General features: G+C 47.3%; 1 protein-coding gene across 12 annotated transcripts in view; it reads right to left on the reverse strand.

Moving 5' to 3' along the window:
* LOC310901609 (uncharacterized protein) overlaps nucleotides 1–21,326 on the reverse strand; it is a 78,613-nt gene that overhangs the window by 6,145 nt on the left and 51,142 nt on the right. For all 12 annotated transcript variants that reach the window (XR_014585933.1, XR_014585934.1, XR_014585935.1 and 9 more), the window contains 2 exons: nucleotides 18,836–18,916; nucleotides 264–346 (listed from right to left, as the gene is read on the reverse strand). Coding sequence is in view for 1 of the 12 variants with exons in the window: in XM_083841533.1 (XP_083697659.1) it covers nucleotides 264–346; nucleotides 18,836–18,916 (164 nt within the window). In the remaining 11 variants the exon portion in view is untranslated. The remainder of the gene's footprint in view (nucleotides 1–263; nucleotides 347–18,835; nucleotides 18,917–21,326) is intronic.

Genomic DNA, 21,326 nt, shown 5'->3' on the forward strand with positions numbered 1-21,326 from the left:
TTGGTCTGCAATGGCCTGGGCCACGCCATCTTTCCCATCCTGCTCTTGTGCTGCTGGGAGAGGACTCACACCTCTTTGGAGCACCCCAGTATGGTTTTGTTAAATTCTAGGCTTTGGAAAAGCGTGGAGGTGTCCTGCTAAATTGGTTGTGGAGACAGGAGAAGGTCACTGCCACAGCCCCTGTCCAGCTGGAGACCAGCGAGGATTTCTCTCAAACATTTGTTCATCTCTAATGGCAACAGGAACTTTACATTTATTCTTACCTTTCTCTGGATGTAGACAGCCTCTGAAACCATCTGAGCAGAGAGCTCTTCTCATGGTTGTCACTGGCACAGCTTCACCGTATCTGCAAAACACATCATGGCCAACTCGTTTCCTCCCCTGCCTCATTTGTGGCAGGAAGCTGGGCCTGCTGCTGAGGACTAATGCAGGGGCCTCTGAGGCCGCTGCCACTCCACAGCGAAGCTAGAGGCTTTTCTTCAAACACCAAGAAATGCATTTTTCAAGGCCAGCGGTGTACGGGACATTACCCCAAATGAGAATTTCTCCAAGGTACAGTGCCCGGCGCATTGGAGGACCTCCAGGGTGGGCTGAATACAATCTCTCCCCAGCGGCAGAGCACAAGTGCTTGGACTCACTTGGTGACAGTGGAGGTCACCGTGGTTACCCAGGGAGGAAGAGGAATGACTTTGTGGGGCCCCCGGCGTCCTGCTGCCCGGCTGCACCATCCAGCTGCAGCACATTCATCCTCACTGTGAGAGGGGAAAATACCAGGAGGGAAGAGGCTGAACAAAACCTGCCTGCACATGGCACACACCAGCCTGAGGAAGGGATAAAGTTGCAGGAATCAGCAGTCCCACGAGGCTGAATTACCCTGAACTGGCTGGTGGCTCCCCCACATTCCCCAGGTCCACGCTGCATGCGCCTCGTGCTCACGGCTACACTCCTGAGCCTCTGCCCTAGCCGTGGCCCCTGTCACTGTCCTGCATATGTCACACGTACTATGTATAGCATACCTGCCTGCTGTGCAGCACAGGCGGGGTTATTCGAGTGTAAAACAAGGGTGGTTTGTGCTGGGTGCACAAGCAGGGTGATCCCATGGGTGGGATACTTCCTGACACTCTCTGGGCAGGTGTCTTTTTATTAAAAGCAGAACTTTGTAATTTTGGCTCTAAGTTTCCTTGTTTCCCTCTTGGAGCTAGGCATGAAGGGCAAAAACATGTTTAGGATGCCTGACACAAAACTAGAAGCTTTCTGGTCAGACAAGTGCACCGACAGCTCAGGCAGAGGAGGGGAGAGCAGAGAAAACCAACCTAACAAAGAGTTTGTGCCCCCTTGCTGTGCTCGTGTGGTCCCACTGTACCCATACGGGTCCCTCAATCACCTTTCTTTTAAGGTAGGTCCAGCATCACCCTGGCAGGATGCTTCCCCACCGTGAGGTCAACAAAGAGCCCTCTGTAAGGGCAGGAGAGGGAGAAACTCAACCCCAAAATTCATCCAGACCTAGACTTCTTTTGACTGGACAGCAGTGATTGCTGGATGGAAAAAAAAAAAAAAAGCACATCGGGCCTACTGGGAGGCAAAGGGCAGCCTAAGAAAGCCATGCTTTCTCTCTGCGGACATAAACAAGGACACCAGAAGCCAAAGCCTGTGACATTTATGTTAGAAAAAAGCAAAGGTGTCTATTTTCCTCTGTGCCCCACACTGCCCAGTCTGAAAAAGAGGCAGCGCTGACTTTTCAACTTAATTAATAATGCGAAACCAGAGAGAGGGGCGAGCTGCGCAGAATCCAGGAGAAGAGAGATTGCAAAGAGATGAATTTGCTGATAACACAGTACTTGCAAAACAAGCTTCTGCTATTCCCCTCTTGACACAGCGTCTGTTGCCTACCAGGGCAATCATATCCAAGTGTAATTGTCTAACAATTGTTCCGCACTGAGAAAATAGTTCTGATTACAGACATTAACACGTTTAGGCATTAAGCTTCCTCACTGTAATTACCCTTGAGCTTAGTCTCACAAATGAATTAATGTGCTGATCGCCTGGACTAATAGAACCAGCAAAAGGGTGATGAATTGCTTCCAAATCAGATAAAATCAAGCGTGACATCATTTAATTAATTTCAAGGCTTGGGGGGAGGAGAAAGGGGGTCAGCATGATGCTGGTAAGAAATGTATCTCTCCCTTAGTGATTTCTTTGTACACAGAAAAAGGCAAACAGGAGGATGGGGACGGGGAAGATGCACACCAGGTGAGAATAAGGCTGTGTATGAGCGTGCAGCACCACATGGCCGCGGCTGCATGACCAATTCAGCACAGGTGACATAGGTGCAATGGATGGCACTTCATGTGGGTAGGAGCTGATGCACTGCCCACCTTGCTGTTACACTGAGAAATTCTCCAAGTGTCGGGGCCCATGCGTGAGCTCTGCTCCCTCCCCAGACTGGGAGCCCACTCTCAGCCTCCCTGGGGTCACTGCTTCATGGTGAGAGCCGCGTGCCTGAGGGCGGTGTTGCCCAAAACCCTCTCCTTTGCCATGTCCCCAGCAAGGGATCATTTGTTGGGCTGCCAGCACAAGGCTGCAGTCAGCCAGGAGTGGGCCTGGCCAGTGCTGCTGCCAGCCCATACACTCTGTTACCCTCCTTGGCTTCCCCCAGCACTACGAAAGGCTTATCATTTTTTTTAAAGAAAGAAACAAAAGGGGTCAATGGAAAGGACATGGCAGGGTTCTGGACCGCTACTGTTAAGTACAGACTCTCTCAAATTAAAGTCTTCCCTCGGATCACTGCCACCTGTCAAATAAAACGGCACTGCACAAGGAGCTTGTACCCAACGGGGCTACACACGGCGCTTTCTCCTTGCAGCCTGGCAGATAACAATCCATCACCAATTTCAGATTTTGCCTCACACGGAAATCCTACACAAAGAGCCACCAAGAGAGAAGGTCTTATAAATCAAAGGTCTCCATTACAGCTTACATCTAGAGCTGGCTTCTGCAGTTTGAGAGCAGACTGGCTTTTTACGTACATGTCCAGGGATACAGACTTTATGAAGACGCGTGGGCCTGGCCTTATGCCAGTTTAAACATATGGCAGCAGTGCACGTACACACACACGCGCATATATGCATATGTGCACAGACATATCTATTTGCTGTCTGAAGATTAACAGATACTCATCTCTTTTAAGTGTACTTATCTGCATAAGCACAAGCAGCACACAATGCACATGCACGGACACACACAAAGAGCCCAGCCCACAATGTACAAGCACATGCCCGATGTCATGGCATTTCGGCAACAAGGAGCTCTCTCTGTCAGTGCTGATTTCAGCAGGAACTGCATAGGGCCCTCCAGATTTTGCCATGTGTTCTGAACTGTATTTTGTGTTGCTGAATTTTGGAGCAGCGGAGGGAAGGAGGCAGTGAGACCTGTGGAAGATAAATTTCAAGACGTAAAGCTTTTCATTCTCTACAGCGTGGCGAGAGGCAGTATGCTGTACCGCAGAGCATGGCTTGGATAGCAAAGGCAGAGGAGAGGGGAATTCAGTCCCCGCCCAGCGCTGAGAACGGTAACTCTGGAGTCCCTCTGTGACAAGGCTGTTTCTTGGGCTTTGCCAGAGACCACAGGTCTGGCAGCCCAATATCAACACCCTTTGGCAGCATTCGTCATTGTCTTGGATGTTTTAATTCATCCAGGCGCCTTGGGGCTGGTGCAGCTTATGACTCCATTTGTTTGATGCAGCCTTACAATAAATCCAGTTAGTGGAGCGGAGAGTGCAGATGACAGTCAATGTGATATAAAGTCCTTTCCTTGTTTTCAGAACCTGATCTTGCAAGGAATCAGGCATCTCCTGAGACAGCGCTAGCTCTGATTATTTGCTCTACTCCATAAATGACAACCAGCAAACAACAGCAAAGAGCACCGCTAGCCAGGCACTAACTTTCACACATGCAATGAGTTTGAAGGTCGTGAATTTTCTTTCCTGGTGGTGACCTACCATATCACTGCATCCTGTCCCTGCACCCTCACAGGCAGTCGGAGGAGAAGCCAGTCCTGGAGAAGCCCTTGGCCCTGCCCTGCCATCCAGCTCATCACAACGCTGCCGGTTGTGCTCTGACAGCTCTGGCCGTGCTGCGCTGTGGGCCTTACTCTGCTCTGCTTTACTCCTCAGTAAGAAGAGCAGCTCATCACACTTGGTTTTCTTCTACGCTAATGAAAACATGGTGTGCTTGCTATGAACGATTACTTTAAAAAAAAAAAAAAGGAAAACAAACACAACAAACACTAGATCCAAATGGTGCCAGATGTTCAAATAACTGGCACTGATGGCTTGTGGAAATCTGGCCGTGCGTTGCTGGAGCTCCAGCTCTACGTTTGATGGGTAAGCCAGCTTTAGGGCTGCAGCGAGTTGGAAGGGGAAGCAACAAAGTGGTTGGGTGGTTAAGGATTGATTTTTAAGGGCAATTAAACTTCCAGCACAACCCTCTGGTCAGTCGCATCCTGAATGTTAGGTGTGCTGAACTTCTGTCTTGGTCACAGGAGATTTATGCACCTGAAGACCTTAAGGGGTCTGTGGCTTGTTCCGTCCTTCGGTTCTCCAGCAGGAGAAGAAGTGGGAATAAAATAATCTTTTCATCCCTGAAGGATGCTCTGGTGTAGAAATGTTTATGAAATACTCACAAACCGTGCTACAGGGAAGGGGCCCTTGTAAGCACCTTGCAGGGGCTCCTTGGCAGCACGAGAATGTCACGGTATTCTGGAAGTGCAAGAGAGGGATTTGCTTTTACAGTGTGACATTTGCCAAACAATTAAGGTGAAGAGCAATGTGCTATAATCACTTTTAGTATTAAACACACACAGTAAACGTTTAAAAGGCATGGTGTTTTTTTTGTGGTTTTTTTTTTTTTTTACAAGAATGGGGTATGTTGTTTTGCACCTTACTGTAAGAATCCTTGCTGCTAGGATCATAAGCTTCAATTCAAAACTGCATAATTATTGCCAGGGACCTGCTTCTTCTCCCATTACGTGTTAACTGCACCTAGGAGATCTGGAAATGAAAGGATCCGAGTTCTCCTAACTTAACGGTTGTTTGGAGGATTTGCTGTGTGGGTTTCTTATTTTACTTCCATCATAATTTAAAATAGTCTGAGAGATTAAAACAGATAAATAAAAATACATTGTATGCTTACTGCCCAGTGTCTTAGAAATCTGCATTAAACTCATGAACTACAGGGACAGAAAGGAAATCACATTATGCTTCCCATACCTCCTTCTATTTCCACAGGACTCCTTTAATCACTTCGAGCCTACATGTAAGGCTCTGGAGGCAGCTTCCCCTACCAATGCTACACAAATGGAAACCCCAGCAGCTGTCAGCAAACCAAAGGGAACACAAAAAATGATGTCCCAGGCTAAGCACAGAGGCAGGTTGGTCCCCTGGTCCTGCTCACACCATCTGCAGCAGGAAAACCAGCTTCCTGGTTCCGACTGCAAACCAAACCACGGCCTATTTTCCCATCAGAACTAGCTCCCCAAGGCAAAACCCTGTCGGCAAACAGGCTCTGGCACCACCACCCTTGGGATCCATGCAGAAGCTGTGGTGGGAGAGGTGCTGGAAGTACTACAAAGGAATGCGGGGCTTGCACCTCGTCTCTGGTTCAGCTCATATGAGGGGTGGTTAATCTGGGGTTATTTGCACCTGGGGCCATGTCCTAATCCAGCTCCTCGCAAAGCAGCTATTTCTAGACACTGGGCTTGTGTGCAAGCCCTGCCTGAGTAAGGCTAGGAGGAAATGTCCCCAGAAGATGCAAAAGCCCTTGGGCTGGTGTCACGCTGGACGCAAGGTCCTAGCCCTGTCCATGTTACAAACTGTGTTTGCATTTTTGCATGCGGCACGTTAATATTCATGTATTTGTGTGCTGCCAGCCCTGGGAGCATGCAGACATCCTCTAACGGCAATTTCAGCCTGGTCAAGGTGACTGACCTCTTCCATTAAGTGCTTCCAAATTTCCAATCTATCCATGAATGTGAAAAATCTGTGCTAATTACAGGTCTGTCAGGAGGCCAAAAGTGCAGAGGGGAAATAAGGGGATTTCTGAACGTTATTTAAAGGCACAGCACCAACTCACCAGGGTTCCTGGCTTGCACTAACACACTGTCCTGGTCTCTGCTACCCAGGCAGGGTCTTTGAAAAACAGGGCCCAAAATCTCGGAGAGGTTGTGGTACTGGGAGTTGCCACTGCCTCCGAACCCCTGGTCTTTGTCCCAGCCCATTCTGCATGCTGAACATCTGGTACCCATGTGCACGGTGTCCTAACGCCCCAAACGATGTGTGCGCGTCGCTTACAAATAGTGTTTAAAACATAATGGCTTATTAATATAACACATAACATTTGAGAAGTGGTACGAGCTCTCTCCCTTTTATATCCTTTTTAATAAAGCACATTTTGAAATTCACTGACCTTTTTTCCTTTTTCTTTTCTTTTTTTTTTTGAAGTTCCCCAGCTTTATGTAGAAAGACCCCATCAGTGTGAAGTGGAATATAATGTAGTTTATTACCACTAACAAGGAAATGGCCCATAATTCTAAAGAGACAAAGCCTCAAGTGAGCTATGAAGGTCATTTTCTTGCATCCAGAAAGAAAATGTAATACTGACTGTCTCATGCTTCCCATTTCAGAGACAATGTGGGCTGCTTTCAGTTTTATTGTATTAAAGAGTAAAAATGAAGATTTTTTTTCTTTCAGACCGCATTTCAGACATTCAGTCCTCCCCGCCTTGGAGGGAATGAAGACGACTATTTGTCTACATTTCTCAGTGTTATTTATACTCCTCTGGATTTGATGGTTGGTATGTTCTCAAGTCTTTAGGAGACACAAATCCCACACTGCACACCCAGCCACTGCTTCTCCCTGCCAGGCACAGTAAGGCACCTCAGGGGGTGAAGGCTCAAACAGCAAACTCACAGGCCTACTCAGTACCGTAGTTACCTCCAGAGCTCTCCAATAATATTGTTCCAGGTTTTGGAAATCAGCCCTTCCTGTGATACCTTCATCCCTCCTTCATGCATGAACCTAAAAGCAATGTTAGAAGACAGCGATGCTGCGCTAAAGCCAATGTGGCTTCAGCAGGTCACTGGAGGGACCAGGCTGTAGATCATATAATGGATAGGTGTACAAGGCTGAAGAAAAGCATTCAAGACTTGGGTAGCAAGTGAAATTAAACGTCATCCTCCTTCTCCGGCTGTTCCTGTATCAGGGCAGGTCAGAGCCCCGCCATAGCAAATGCTGGGCGAAAGCACCAATGCTGCTCTCCAAAAATGTGCCTTTTCTGTTTTGTCCCTGGAGCAAACACATTTGTGCACTGCTGCAGCTCTCATGTCAATGATAATTGGGCTGTAAATGAGACAAAATACACTCTTCCATATCCCCATTCCCTGGTCCACCTCTCCCCAAGCAGCCTGGGGTAGGAGATGGATGGCACCTTCCTTCTCCTCCTCTGCCTCAGTCCTGTGAGTATATTTTGGCTGTGCTAAATGGCTCAGGTTTTGGGCTCTACGGCTGTAGTAACTGGAAACATTTTGAGTTTCAAACACAGTATCTTCCTTGGGGAGATGATGCCCAAACCCAAAACCTAGTGGTTTTCCTCACATAACCACCTTCCCCTCCAGTTTCAAATGGTGTCACGTTAAAAGGAGTCCAAACATGCTGTGGCATTACCTGCAGCTAGTCTCTGTTTTCTAAATGACGACAACAAAACACTGCTGATTGAGAAGCTTGTGGTCTCCTTATCCAGGGTAGGAAGAGAGGGGACATGTAAACCCACCAGTAGGCTTGAAGGAGAAAAGCACACAGCAAACACATGCTGAAATGTCCTCAGGCAGTGAGGGAGCAGTGAACTCTGCCTGCATGCACACAGGAGCCTGCAGGGAGTCAGCACTGAACACACTGCATATTCACAGCTAAGTCAGTCTTCTATAGACTGGTCTTGTTGCTAACAGATCAAGAAATAAATACTCTTTGGAGGTACATAGCAGGTAAATTGCCTTAACCCCACTTACTTAAGTCAACAGGGGTGTGCTGAGGTGGATGGGTAAAGGATTTGACCTTATCCGTTTGCTTTGGATACTACCCAAACATCTGAGCATCCATTTCTTATCACTAACTAGTTCATCACTAACTGATGAATGTTTAGCAGCTTCGCCAAAGACTGTAATTTGTCTTTCCTACTTGAAGTGTCAAATGTCATCCTAGCAATGCATAAGCAACAAAACCCAGGGAGCATCCTCAAGATTGATATTTAATGATGCAAAGAAAATGCTGGAGCTTGTGAACCCTGGCCCTGAACTCTGAGGCATTCTTTCAAGACCTGCTTGGCACATACTCCCACGTGCCATTCCACTCCATCAACTGGAAAAGATAACATTTTTAATCTCCATGTGAAAGGGAAGAGATGATCCACACTGTCCACTTCAAGCCAAGAAAGACATTTTGGAAGAACCAGTCCTCATATCACAGTAATCATGGCCAGAAGACACAGAGGCATGTGCCAGGGCTAACACCCCCCTCAGCTTCATTAGTGTACACAAAACCAGGGAGGGGAGAACAGAAACTGCTCTGGATCAGCGCTTCTGTGCTTTCCTGGAAGACCTGATCCAGTGAATCTGGGTTTGAACTAATTCTTCTTGTGTGAGGACTGGCAAGAGGCAAGACACAGCTCCAGGCTCTGAATAACATCCCCAGAGTGTCCCAGCTTGCCAGCCCAGAGCCGCACGACAGTGATTATTTGGCTTGTGTATATGAGGAGAATAATGCTGTCAGCGGCGCTAATTATCCAGAGGCTTGGACAAAAGCTAGGCCCACTGAAGGCAGCAGCAGTACTCCCTCCGGCAGGCTGGGGCCAGGACTGAGCTGAAGAAATGCAAGCAGCAGAAAGCTCTGCCAGGTCCTCAGCTTTGGCCTTTCCTTCCCTGCTTGGCCGCATCCCTCACCCACGCTGTGCTTCGGGCTGATCTGAACAGTGACTATTTTCTAAAGAAAAAGGAAATGCTACGGAAACTATGCTGGGTTTCTAACGAAGCAACCCTGTCACTGAGTGAAAAACAACAGTTTTGTTCCTGGCGTATCCAGACCCTCCCTCCTTTCATAAACCACTGTGCCTTCCGAGGAGCTCCCCGGGATTTCCCTGCTCTGTGCCAGACCTGGCTGGGATCTAATTTTGCAGCAATATAATACAGAAAAAAAATGCATTTTCTTCCTAAAAAATGTTGCTTGTTATGGGTAGTAACCTGCCACTGCTCTGAAGCAGGCACAGGAAATATTCCCAGTACAAAATAACAATGCTAACATTAACTTATCAACCTGCCAAAGCTGTGTATTTCATACGCTTGCTTTTATTCAGCAATACACAGTGACTTTTAGACTTAGTCTGTACCTGCACTTCTATCTGCCTGCAGGAAAGTCCCTAACCAAAGTACTAATCTGGTGCTGAATTTTTTCTCCCAGTTCTTCTTTCTTAGTCACAAACTGAATTGATGGCCTTTGGGTCTAGCAGGGAAATTTCAGCTACAAATGTGAAGGGAAAAGACAACAGTTATTAGCCCTGCTTCCCATGCAGCTGGCCCTGCAGTACAAATGCTCCCTGGCTGACTGGTTCATCCCATTGATGCTTTTCCTTTTAATTCCCTTAAATTACTGCTAAGCGACCCTGCAAACTAAACTGTCTGATGCTGAGTTTCTCCCGTTCCTCCAAGGGAAGACAGCGTGAGTTTCACTGATAGGGTTCTCAAAGGAGCTCAGAACTGGGACAATCACACCAAGCACTGCAACTGGTGTTCCTCAGGTTTTTGGTACGTTCCCATAGTGCAAAAGAAGCAGCCAAACAGATCTGGAGAGTACTTGTATTTGCATTTCTGTACGCCTAGCCTGTTTGCTGAGTAAAGACCAATTAAGCATCAACATCGCCCTTTTCGACTGACTGCCCTCCAATCTCACAGACCGAATGCAAGCTGCACATACTTGAGGAGAGGGGCCTCCACCTCCCCTCGCTGGCCCCACGCAGCTCCCCAGCACCAGCCCACACCAGGGCATGATGCCAGCTCTGGTCCTGCTGCCACAGGGCACTGGAGCAGGACCAGCGCCCCAGGATCCTGCACCAGCCTCTAAAGCTGTGGGGATGAAGCAGCTTCGTCAGCCTGGTATAGGATGGGGTGGCCAAGCAGAGCAAACCAGGGCACAGGCACTCGGATTTGGCCTCCAGTAAAGCCGTACTTCTCGGAAAACTTTGTCTAAGTACTCCACAGCCAACCAATATTCATTCTGTTCGCAGATGTCATTTCTTTTTAATCCTATCTCCTTGGAAATTTTGCATCCATGTGGGATTCTGTGCCCAAATACAGCCTTTGCTGTGTCATCAAGGGAAACGTTTTATATTCAAACAGCGAAAGAGAACTAGAGTTTAACATCAAGGAAAGAAAGCAAACACTACGACATTCAGAAAATCCCCATGCATGTGCAGACAGTGTGCAAGCATGGATGGGAGCAGGTAGAGTGAGAGAAGAGGGGGACAGAGGAGCATGGAGGCAGACAGACGGTGTCTGAAGGACGTTCACCACCAGGACGTATCGCCACCAGCAACATGGGACTCAAATGCTGAGTGCTGTGAGCTGCTGCTTGCCACTACACCCCACTGCTCTCCTTATACCCAGCAAATACCACAGGAGCTCCGGGCACCTTTCCTGCCCGACCTACAGCATCTGTGAGGTTACATTCTGTGCCTGTTTTTTTTTTTTTCTCCTTCTTTCTCTCTAGGTCTTAAGAGATCATATGTGAGATGCAGAGCTGCTATTATTTAAATATGTAACATCACCCCACATTGGCTTAATCTACCAGAGAGCGGTGCCCCGATGCTGTAAATCCAGCCGTATTTACTTACACATGGCATTTCCCTGACTATTACCATTCTGAACCACCCAAATCTGTCAATCTAATGGAGATATATGGACAGTAAAAACATGCACTGGAAAACTACTGGCAGGCTGTGCAAAATGATCAGATTTAATCAGCTGATAAATTATTCACTCCAATTGAGAGTCAAACATACTATTTGAGCCTATTTATGGATGTCCGATTAGTGCAAGTAGTTTTCCATCGCTTTATTATGTTTGCTAATACATTACAAAATCCATGCTGTGATAATGGTCTTACTTAAGTCATTTTGTGGAATGAGCAAATACCAGAAAGCGCATTCCACCCAAGGCCAGGGACACGTTCCAGTAGGCAACAGTCAGTTACACACCGCTACACTATTTCCAAGGGTTTCTGCAAAGAACAAGTTGCCAACAGAATGGGAATTTCATTCAAGGAAAGCCATTACACTGCCAGGCTCCTGATGGTCTCCTCTGGTGGCTGGAATATGCGGCACGGTACGCAGCAGTGACTGCGTCGCACTGCTTGGTGCCTGCACAGCAGCACAGGGATGCAAGCCACGGTACCAGCACCTAATGCAACAGGTTGCCCAGTCAAGCCTTTGAGGCTACGGGCAGACGTTGGAGCCAAAAGAAAGCAAGACAGACTGTCATGTCCAACTACTCGTATAAGTATGAGTGGCCTGAGCATTTCATCCTATTAGTGTGCACAAAAAAAGCAGCAACTACAGGCAGTGTGATGGAGAAAATCTGTGGCTCCAACACTTCACTCCACAGTGCTCCAGGCCCACCACTTGCCTAGAAGCAAGGCTTGCACCCCAGCATGCCCCAAATCATTAGTTTTGGGGGTTCAGGTGTTGCTTCAAAGGTGTGCAGCAACACGTCACATCTGCAGAGCCACAAGTACCCTGCCCTGGGCAGTGACACATTTTGGGAAAGGACCAGGCAGGAAAGAAGCCAGAACCCGGGGAGAGCTGGATGGCAGAGGTCTAACTGTCAAGGTTTGCCTCCAAGCTCATCCTGGTGCGTGATCGCAGAGAACAGTACTGGGTGGGCACTGGACAGTCGTATCAATAACCCACGTCCTAAGACCCCCATGGCAGCACAGTCCCTGCCACTGGCCTGAGCCTTCCCTGCCCTCCCGGCCTCTTTCCCCACAGCACAGAGCCCCTGGCCCCAGCCCATCTCCCTTCTCTGCAGCCCACAGAAAGCACCGGCTGCTGAAACTGCAAGAGCTGCACCAGGAATCAGCAGGTAATTATAAATTACAGACACTGGGGCAGGCAGAAGACAAGGAGCCTAAGTTCAGCCTGTTCCTAGGTCAGGCTGGAGGCAATCACTTCCCTGCGGCAGGGCAGAGTGGAGCCCTGCTACATGGGCAGTGCAGGTTACCCACTGCTCAGCTCTGCCAGAAGGGCTTGCAGGCGAATCCAGCCGAGTTTTAACCTTGCAGTGGCACCGTGGCACTGAAAAATTCCACACAAGACTGGGCTGAGACCCAGGCAGAAAAGGCAGAGAGGTGTCCAGGACCAGGGCCAGCTGGAGGCACCAGCAAGACAGGGACCCATACACTCCCTAATTCCTCCAATTAAGTAGGGCTTTTGGGGCATTGTTTTACTTTAGCCATTTTCCCCTTCTGGCGGCGCATCAAAGCAGATGGATCCAGCTGTGCCATGGATGGGGATGGAACAGATTTGGCTGGCCATGCTTCAGGTAGACACAGCTCCCCTTTCCCAGCTACATCACTGCTATGGTGCCGTGCCTGGTTCTTCAAGCCTGTGAAAGGTGCCAGACTGGCAGATACCTGTTTCGGATCCTCAGGACCCATGCTCACACACCCCCTTCATCTACCAGGAACCAACCTGACGAAGGTGAGAGGCAGCTCAGCTCCATGCGAGACAGGCAGATGAAAAGTACATGTACAGCCCCGCAGCAAAGGGATGGGGAGCTTTGTCCCTGCCAGCATGATGCCTCCAGCAACTGCTTCCAGACACAGGAAGTTTGGGGTCCCCAGAATCGTGACCTGCCAGCTGCCACGCTCCCCTCTCGCAGGTCAGATCCAAAACCCCCTCCCAACATCATGCAAATGCCATTAAAGGAAGAAGGGAGGCGGTGGGAGTGGGGAGGGAGGGGGGAACCTTTTGTTAAGACTGCGGAAATTTTCAGTAAAATGAAAACAAATTGCTCTAAGTAAACCATTTGTCACAGTCTGATTACTCTGCTGCCACTCTGGGAACACCAATTTGTCATGCTAGATCAGGATAACAGCAGGCTGACTGTACGAAATGGCATGCTGCCTTCTGGCTTTCTGCTTGCAACTGGTGAGGACAGTGGGGATTCTCCTGCAGCGCCTTCCCGGCATCCTGTCCCTCCTGGCAGCACAGGCACACACACCCTGGGCCCTGCAACCGGCATCGCACTGCTGATGACCCCCGAACTCCCAGCAACTGCCTCCATAACCCGGTACTGCAGCTCCACCTAACACACTCCCTTTACATATTTATCCCAAAGCACCTACCTAGGGTACAAGGTGTCCACAACAGGGACTAATTCTTGCACTCCTGGTGGGCACAACACTGCCCTGAACTGGATTTTGGCCCCAAGTGCCATGGCAACACATCTAACGTTCATAATTTCCCTTTAATTTTGCTTGTGTCCAGTTTGCTACGACTTCAGGAATGCCACAGATGAGCCAGAAGCACTTGCTACCCATTCCTGATCCCTGCCTCCCTCTCCTTGGAGATACCTCAGAGTTCCACCAGTTTGCATTGGAGCAATAAAAATAAAACAAACACACACAGAGAAAACAAAAAAATGCTGCATGGTTCACAATTAAACCATAGGCAGTGCTACAGCAGGTACTTAAAGAAGGAAGGTTAGTGCAAGGGAGCAAGAAACAGAGATTAGCCAAAATGCATAAAGCATGGGAAAATAGCTGAAAAAATTCCCAGTCTAAGAATTAATTCCCTTAGCTTCAGTGTCCATAGCTAATAAACAATTATCGGAGTCTCCCCTGCTTGTGTCTCTCTGGAATCATGCAGCAGTCTGTAATGCTGCAACAAAACAATTAACTCCAGCCCAAACAAGAATGATCTTTCAGCCAACCAAAGGAAAAAAAAAAAAAAACACCTCAAAATGACATTTTGGGTAAAATGCTCCATTCAGTCCAATGCAAAATCCTTCATCTCAATTTCAAATTATTGATCTTTTTTCTAAACCTCTTCTCCTTGTAAATCGGTACGTCAATATTTAAATAAAGAAATGCTCTTTTTGAAGGAAAGCAAAACAATGAACAACTTTTGTTTGCAAACCAAATGAATTGGCTAGGCTTTTCCTATGTCTTTAACAGTAATAAATAAAAAGGGGAATATCAGAAAGACTTGAAATTTCAAAAATTTCTCCTTCCCCTTTTGGGGCTTGCCAGGTCCCCACTGAACCAGTAAATGATGTTAGTTCTCTTCCATTGCCCGGAATATTCACTGTCAAGTGCTCTTCCTGCAGCTACTCTGGGCAGTCTCTGGCCAGCAGCAGGAAGGACCACCTGGATGTGCCACCCACCGGCCCACCTCTGATACACAGTCCTGGTCTGATTTCCTCTTTAAAGCCCTAAAAGCTGGGCAAGGAGGTGAAGAGGGATGTTATGAGCACATCACCTCTGCAGAACAGCAGAAGTCAAACATTCCTTTCAAAGCCACCTGAGTTCTCAGTAAAAGAACCAATGTAAAAACAAAACCAAAACAAACAAAAAAAAAAGAGTATTTTAAGGGTTCAGGAATATTCCATGCTAAGAGAAGGCAGCATGTCCCCAAATTGATTAAAAGCCTCCTCGTTCTCACTCACAGTGCCTGGAGCCCCCAGGACTGGCACTGAGACCGTAACCACAGCAATCTGCTCCGCCACGCAGGTCTCCATGACACTGAGCGATCGGGAAGATGAAGCAGTTAATGGAAAACAAGCTCAGCACGGAGACTGGTGGCACTGGTTACAGTGCACAATGCCACCACTGGCCATTCAAAGCCCTTTCTTCCTCTGCTTCTAAAAACTGCCATGTACCTTCAATATTAAAACCTTCTGTTTCCACTGGAGGGAAAGGCCTTTAAAAATAACCTTTTGTTGAGAAAAACTGAAATCTGTCACCACAACTGGCAGCCTCTCACACAAAGAAACGCTCCCCATGCCAGGCACAGTGCTGCTTATATAGCTCTGCACCCCACCTTGACGCTCTCTATCTACATAGAAACAGGCTGACTAGCAACAGTGGGAACCACCCAAATCCACTTCCACGTTCTTGGGAAGAAACTAGCACATGGGGTATACGGGGAGAGATGTGCTCAGCTTGCCAAAACGAATGCTTACAGTTACATTATGAGGATGGAGACCTGACCCCATCCAAAAACAGATGTTGTGGTTATTCTGAATGCAACAGGAAGTGGATCCCGCTGTTTTGTGGTACAACTTAACCACTTAACTTCAGTTCCTTATTTCACTATCCCTCCATGATCTCGGTCACAAGAGGCTGCCAGAAACACACAGGCTATGTTCTCTCAAGCTACCCAGCCGGACACTGTAAGGGGTCTCGGGGATAACACTCTGGGGATAATAACGTAAGGCTCCAGCCCTTGCCCAGTTTGCTGTGCTCCACCACGGCGTGTATGTGTGTGACCCTGTGAGTGCAGCAGTGGAGCCAGCTCTACGCTCCTGCAGATGGAGCTATGACTGAAGCTCCCGAGTAAGTAAGGAGGGTCCTAGGCTGGTTGCTGTCACCTGGCCTAGCAAAGGTGAAGCCATGTTGTGCACCCCTCTGAGACACAGACAGAGCTGGAGTTTCTTTCCTCCCGTTATTTGGCATGGCTGACCGGAGCAAGGGTACCTCAGACTGCGTATCTCGAGGTACCCAAACTCTCCACTGAGGGCTGCCTTGCAGATGCACGTCCCTCTGTGTAGCTGAGGAGGGCTGGAGGGAGATGGGGCTGCTGGGGCAGCAGTGAGCCACAGCGAGGGCGCACTAAGCAGAGCAGCACATGGCGGCACCAGGCATAGCCCCAGCCCCAGGCTCTGACAGTAAAGCAGCTAACTGCAGACACAGGTACACGAAGCAAACGTCCCCATAGCTGTTCCTGAGATGTTCTGCTAAACCCTGCCAAGGGGTCCAGACAATATCCCAGCCCAACAGGAACATCACAGTGAATAGCCATGCACAAGGTGGGAAGTATGAGGCTGAAGAGAGCAGAGATGAGGCAGCATCGCCCAGAGACCCAGTGATATTCTGGGACTTCCACCTCAGGACATTTTTTGACACACACACACATACAAGTGAGATACAAAGCTAATTAGACATGCAACAGGGCTCTGTTGTAGCAAGACTATAGCTAATAGTCTTGTGTGGGATGTGATTCCTGCTGTAGCATTTTGGATTCAAGGCAGGCAACATGAGCAGAGTACATTTATCTAAGGGCTTCCAGGGGCTGTAAACATCAGCTTTATCTTTAAGAAGGAAGACAGAGAGATTTAAATTTTTAACTTGTCTTAGGAAAAACCTGACAGCAGCTCTACAGCGTACGTCATCCTCTCTGCCAACCGTGTGCTTGGGGTGGGTAGGGGACCAGGCAAAACCCAGCCCATTTTGCTGCTTCAGGAGGACACTGAGACACAATTCAGGATTTAGCCATCTGACATCTCCTGTGTTCTAAAAGCACGACCCAGTCCACTGGGATTTATCCAGAGGCAAACACAACATCCTAAAGAATAGTGCATGAACAACGTCAGCTGCTCTTGCAAGCTGAACTAACTAGTAGCTGTGGCTTCACTTTGTTGCAGGGCAGAAAGGTGGTCAGCGCTGCGCAGAACAAAACACTGATACCACAGCAAACACGGACTGGGACTTGTCTCCTCCCCCAGCCTAGTACAGGGCTATGCCACACCACTCAGGACATATAAAATTGTCATCACCACCCTTTGACGTTGCCATAAATAAGTTCGTTTGCATGTCACCTCACCTTAAGGCATTCCACAGGGGTTTCTCAGCTTGGTGGTTAAACACGGGCAGAACGGGGCCACCCAGTCCCTCAGGCTGCCCATGGGTGCTGAGGATTTCTTTCACAGCTCCTTGAGTGTAAAGCCCGGACAGGCGATGACAAACAAAGTAACCCATCCCTCATGGTTTCACAGCTGAGCAAAGGCACTTTCTCAACACCAGGATTCACAGCCCAGCCCAGGAGCCCCTGGTTCATGCTGTAAGAGCTGTGATTCCCCCCATGCTGACAGCAGGAATGAAGGTGAATTTGAAAAGCTAGGGAACAACCTCTTGTGCCACATTATTTGTTTTATGGAGTGGAGATTTCACTCCTTGCACATTTGAAAGCCATTTAGCTGAAAGGGACAAATCTGTAGCTATAAGTTCCAGATAGATATTGTATCATAGTAGTAATAATGAAGTACTGAATTACTTGTTATGGCAATTGTACAAGTTAAATGCATTGTGTTTCGATGGATGGGCCAACAAACACTGGCACCACTCCTAATGAACCCATGAGAAGTAAGAAAGTAAAGAAAGGTGATCTCTACAGCAGCCAAAGCACTTCACATTTCCAAATGGGTCCACACTGCACATTAGAAACAATTTTCAGGACTCAACAACAAGTAAACCCTTACTGATTTAAGCACCAATATTACTGATTGCAAGGCAGTAATACCTACAAGGGGAATCATAATTTCCTAAAGCTTAATGGCTTTCTTAAGCCATTTTTATAAAGCTTTAAGTTGGCACTTCTCAGTCATAGGGATAAACATGAGCGATTACTGCAGCTGAGACTTTTGTCTTACAGGAAGGAAGGTAGCTAATTACCAATAGTTGTATAAGTCCTGATAAAACAGCAACGGCTGGTTTCCTCGTTCCACTTCTAGGTCAATTCTAGAAGACCACACATTCAAACCAACACAAGTGAAATGCTGGTGGAGCTGAGGGAGTAAATCACAGCAGTGGGAGATCAAGCTATAAAGGGGATTTCTTTTCCTCCACAGAGACCATTAGCTGTATCATGTTAGTCACCAGCCTAAGTCATCAATTCACCTTCATCATATTAGCCACACGCATCTGTCAACAGCTGAGCACAGGCAGCTCTTGCAGTGAACACACTGCAAGGTAATGGAGAGAGAAGTGCTCATAATTCAAAAGGCAAGTTCAGTGTGTGCTTCTCTAGTTGAAAGAGTGTGGAGATTTTCCTCTTTATTGTGGCCCTGCAAATTCCAATTGATCTGAAACCAACTTGCATTTTCTAAATGCTGCTGCTGCGTTTGAACTTCAGTGAAAAATCCATTTGCTAGAAATGAAGGTTGCCAATTAAAATCGGTCCATTTATGTTGCTTTGGGGAGCCGAGGGGTAGAGAGAGAAAGAAAGAAAAAGCCAAATAATTCATTAAGTGATCTATATTGTGCCACTACAGTTAGCAATTATAATTATCCTAATAAGACTTTCCCACTTATATAAGCCCTTCCATTCAGGGATCTCAAAACACTTTGCAACCATTAATGATGTTAGCTTCATAACATTCCTGACCTCGTTTACAGGGGAGGGAATTGAGGAAAAGAGAGAAAACAGCACCATTTTCTGTAACAGATAGCTTTCATTTTGTTACTGCCTGTGAAGTTTATACCTGAAACTAAATCACACTTAAAAATCAGGGTCAGTTTTGAGTTCTTGTGCTGGTAGTCCTTGACTCACAGTTTGAGTGCAAAAAAAAAAAAAAAAAAACAGGAAAACGCTAGTGAGAATTGTGTGAGCGGGGGAGGCCTATCTGTGAACCTTCTGCAAAGAGCCTTAGGTCACTCAAATTTGTCACCCAGGCAAATGTGGCAAACTCATACAGAGAGCTCCTGCCTCAGGCCCTTGCACAAAACCATCCCTTTTCCTACCTCAAACAGCACTGACGTGTGGGACGGGCATTCTCAGTGTCCACTCCTCCAAATCCACAGCTCTTGATTTCAGCTACTTCTCTGAAAGGAAAAATGACATTAGAAGTAACATGAAATCCCAGGAAAAGAAAATGAAAAACCAAACTGGAACAAATAGTTGAACACATTGCATTGTATGTACCTAGGAGAAGGAAGGACTTGAGTAGCAGCCACCATGGGTTTCTAAAGAACAAATTGTGTCAAAACAATGTAATTTCTTCCTGTGAGAGGGTGATAGGTTTTGTAGATAGAACAGCAGCAGATGTCATATATCCTAACTTTAGACACTGTTTTTTATAGCATTCTCATAGCTGAATTAAGGAAGCTAGGGAGTTTCACACTGCAGAAGAATGCAAAAGTGGTTGGGAAGCAGTACATGGAAAGCTGTTACCAGTGTTTCACTGACAAAACAGCGGGATGGACCTGTGCTCCACGGGGAGCTGCCCTGGGTCTAGGACTATTCAACACTTCCACTAATGATCTGGATGATAAAACAGAGTGTGTGCTTATTAAGTCTGCAGATGATGCCAATCGAGGAAGAGCAACACATCCTTCGGAGAACAGACCTGGAATTGAAAATGATTTAACAAATGAGAGCTCTAGTCCCAAACACCAGAATGCTCTTTAACAGGGATGAGGGTTTGTTTTGCCTGTGAGGTACATGAAGCAATCCTTCTGCTCTCTCCAGCAGGAGGAAAGCACTGGCTGAAGCACCAGACTTGGGCTCTGCATTTCTAGAAAATAGTATGCCATCTGGGAGCGCCGAACAAGGTAAGAGGTCCAGAGAAAAAGGAAAAAAAAAGAGGTCCAGAGAAAAATGTATTTTTTTTCCGTTTTCCTTTCTTTCGGAAGAAAGGACTGTAAGAATTTGAACAGTTTACCCTAAAAGGGGGAAACTGAGGCAGGATGCATTAACAGCCTTCAGGTATGGCAAAAAGCCTGTTTTCTACTCATGTGATGGATGGGATAAGGCCTTTCAGAGCAGGGCTAAGAATGGATAGGAGAGGCTCTGTCACTGGACTAACACAGTAACTACGGACCGAGGAACCATTCCCCTCTGGGCTCCCCAGGGAGAGCCCACATTTTGCTCCATGGATGGGAACTGAAAGGAGAACCTGGGCAACAAAGAGCAGGGAAAGGAGTTCGTTGTTTAATGCCAGAGAGCCATAATGTGCCATATTTGCTAACTGCTGTTTTAAAAAACATTAAAATCAGTTGCCAGGCACGTCACAGGAAGCCAGATGTCCATTGAGGGCAGTGGGATCAGCGACACAAAGAAGCTATGAAACTGAAAAATAGCTGCCCAGTCAGTTTGGAAAGCTCCAGAAAGAGCTGCTCTGATCCAGCAGGGACCACTTGTAAGCTGCTGCACTCATTTCTGCTGTGGTGCAGGAGAAACTGAGGCAGGGCATGGCCGCACTTCGAGTACTGTGTTCAGTTTTGGGCCCCTCGCTACAGGAAGGACATGGACGTGCTCGAGAGAGTCCAGAGAAGGGCAACGAGGCTGGTGAGGGCTCTGGAGAACAAGGCTTACGAGGAGCGGCTGAGGGAGCTGGGGTTGTTTAGCCTGGAGAAGAGTAGGCTCAGGGGCGACCTTATCGCACTCTACAGGTACCTTAAAGGAGGCTGTAGAGAGGTGGGGGTTGGTCTGTTCTCCCACGTGCCTGGTGACAGGACGAGGGGGAATGGGCGAAAGTTGCACCAGGGGAGGTTTAGGTTGGATATTAGGAAGAACTTCTTTACTGAAAGGGTTGTTAGGCATTGGAATGGGCTGCCCAGGGAAGTGGTTGAGTCACCATCCCTGAAGGTCTTTAAAAGACGTTTAGATGTAGAGCTTAGCGATATGGTTTAGTGGAGGACTTGTTAGTGTTAGGGCAGAGGTTGGACTAGGTGATCTTGGAGGCCTCTTCCAACCTAGACAATTCTGTGATTCTGTAATCTGAGGTCTCTAAACAGTCTACAAAAATGCGCTTGTTTCAGCAGCCTAAACTTAAACATTAAGCTTGCTGGGGTTGTCCAAAACTTTTCTTCTACAAAAAGAAATGAATTGTAGACCACTCATGAATGTGTTGGAGAGAAGACTGATCCCATCAATTCTCCTTTGCGTGGCTCTTCACCCAGTAATATTCTTTTTAAAATGAAATTAACTTTCTTGCTCACATCATTGAAATTCCCTTCACAACCAGATAGCCAAATAATGTTAATACTAATTTTAATTCTGAAAAGCATACGAAAAGGGGAAATTTTCTCATTATTAATGGAAGAAAAAAACTATTTAGCATATCTAAATGAGAAGTGTAAGATCTATAACCCGTACAATAGCAATCATGAAAAAGCTACAAGATGGAATTATTCTCTCAGGGCTTTTATCAAGGTGGTTATCGTAAGTTAAATGTGAAATCCACCCAGAAATCACTCAGAGAATTCAGTATTCACACACTTCTCTACTGTA

This window comes from Anser anser (genome assembly GCF_964211835.1).
Source record: "Anser anser genome assembly, chromosome: 6".
Lineage (NCBI taxonomy): Eukaryota > Metazoa > Chordata > Aves > Anseriformes > Anatidae > Anser > Anser anser.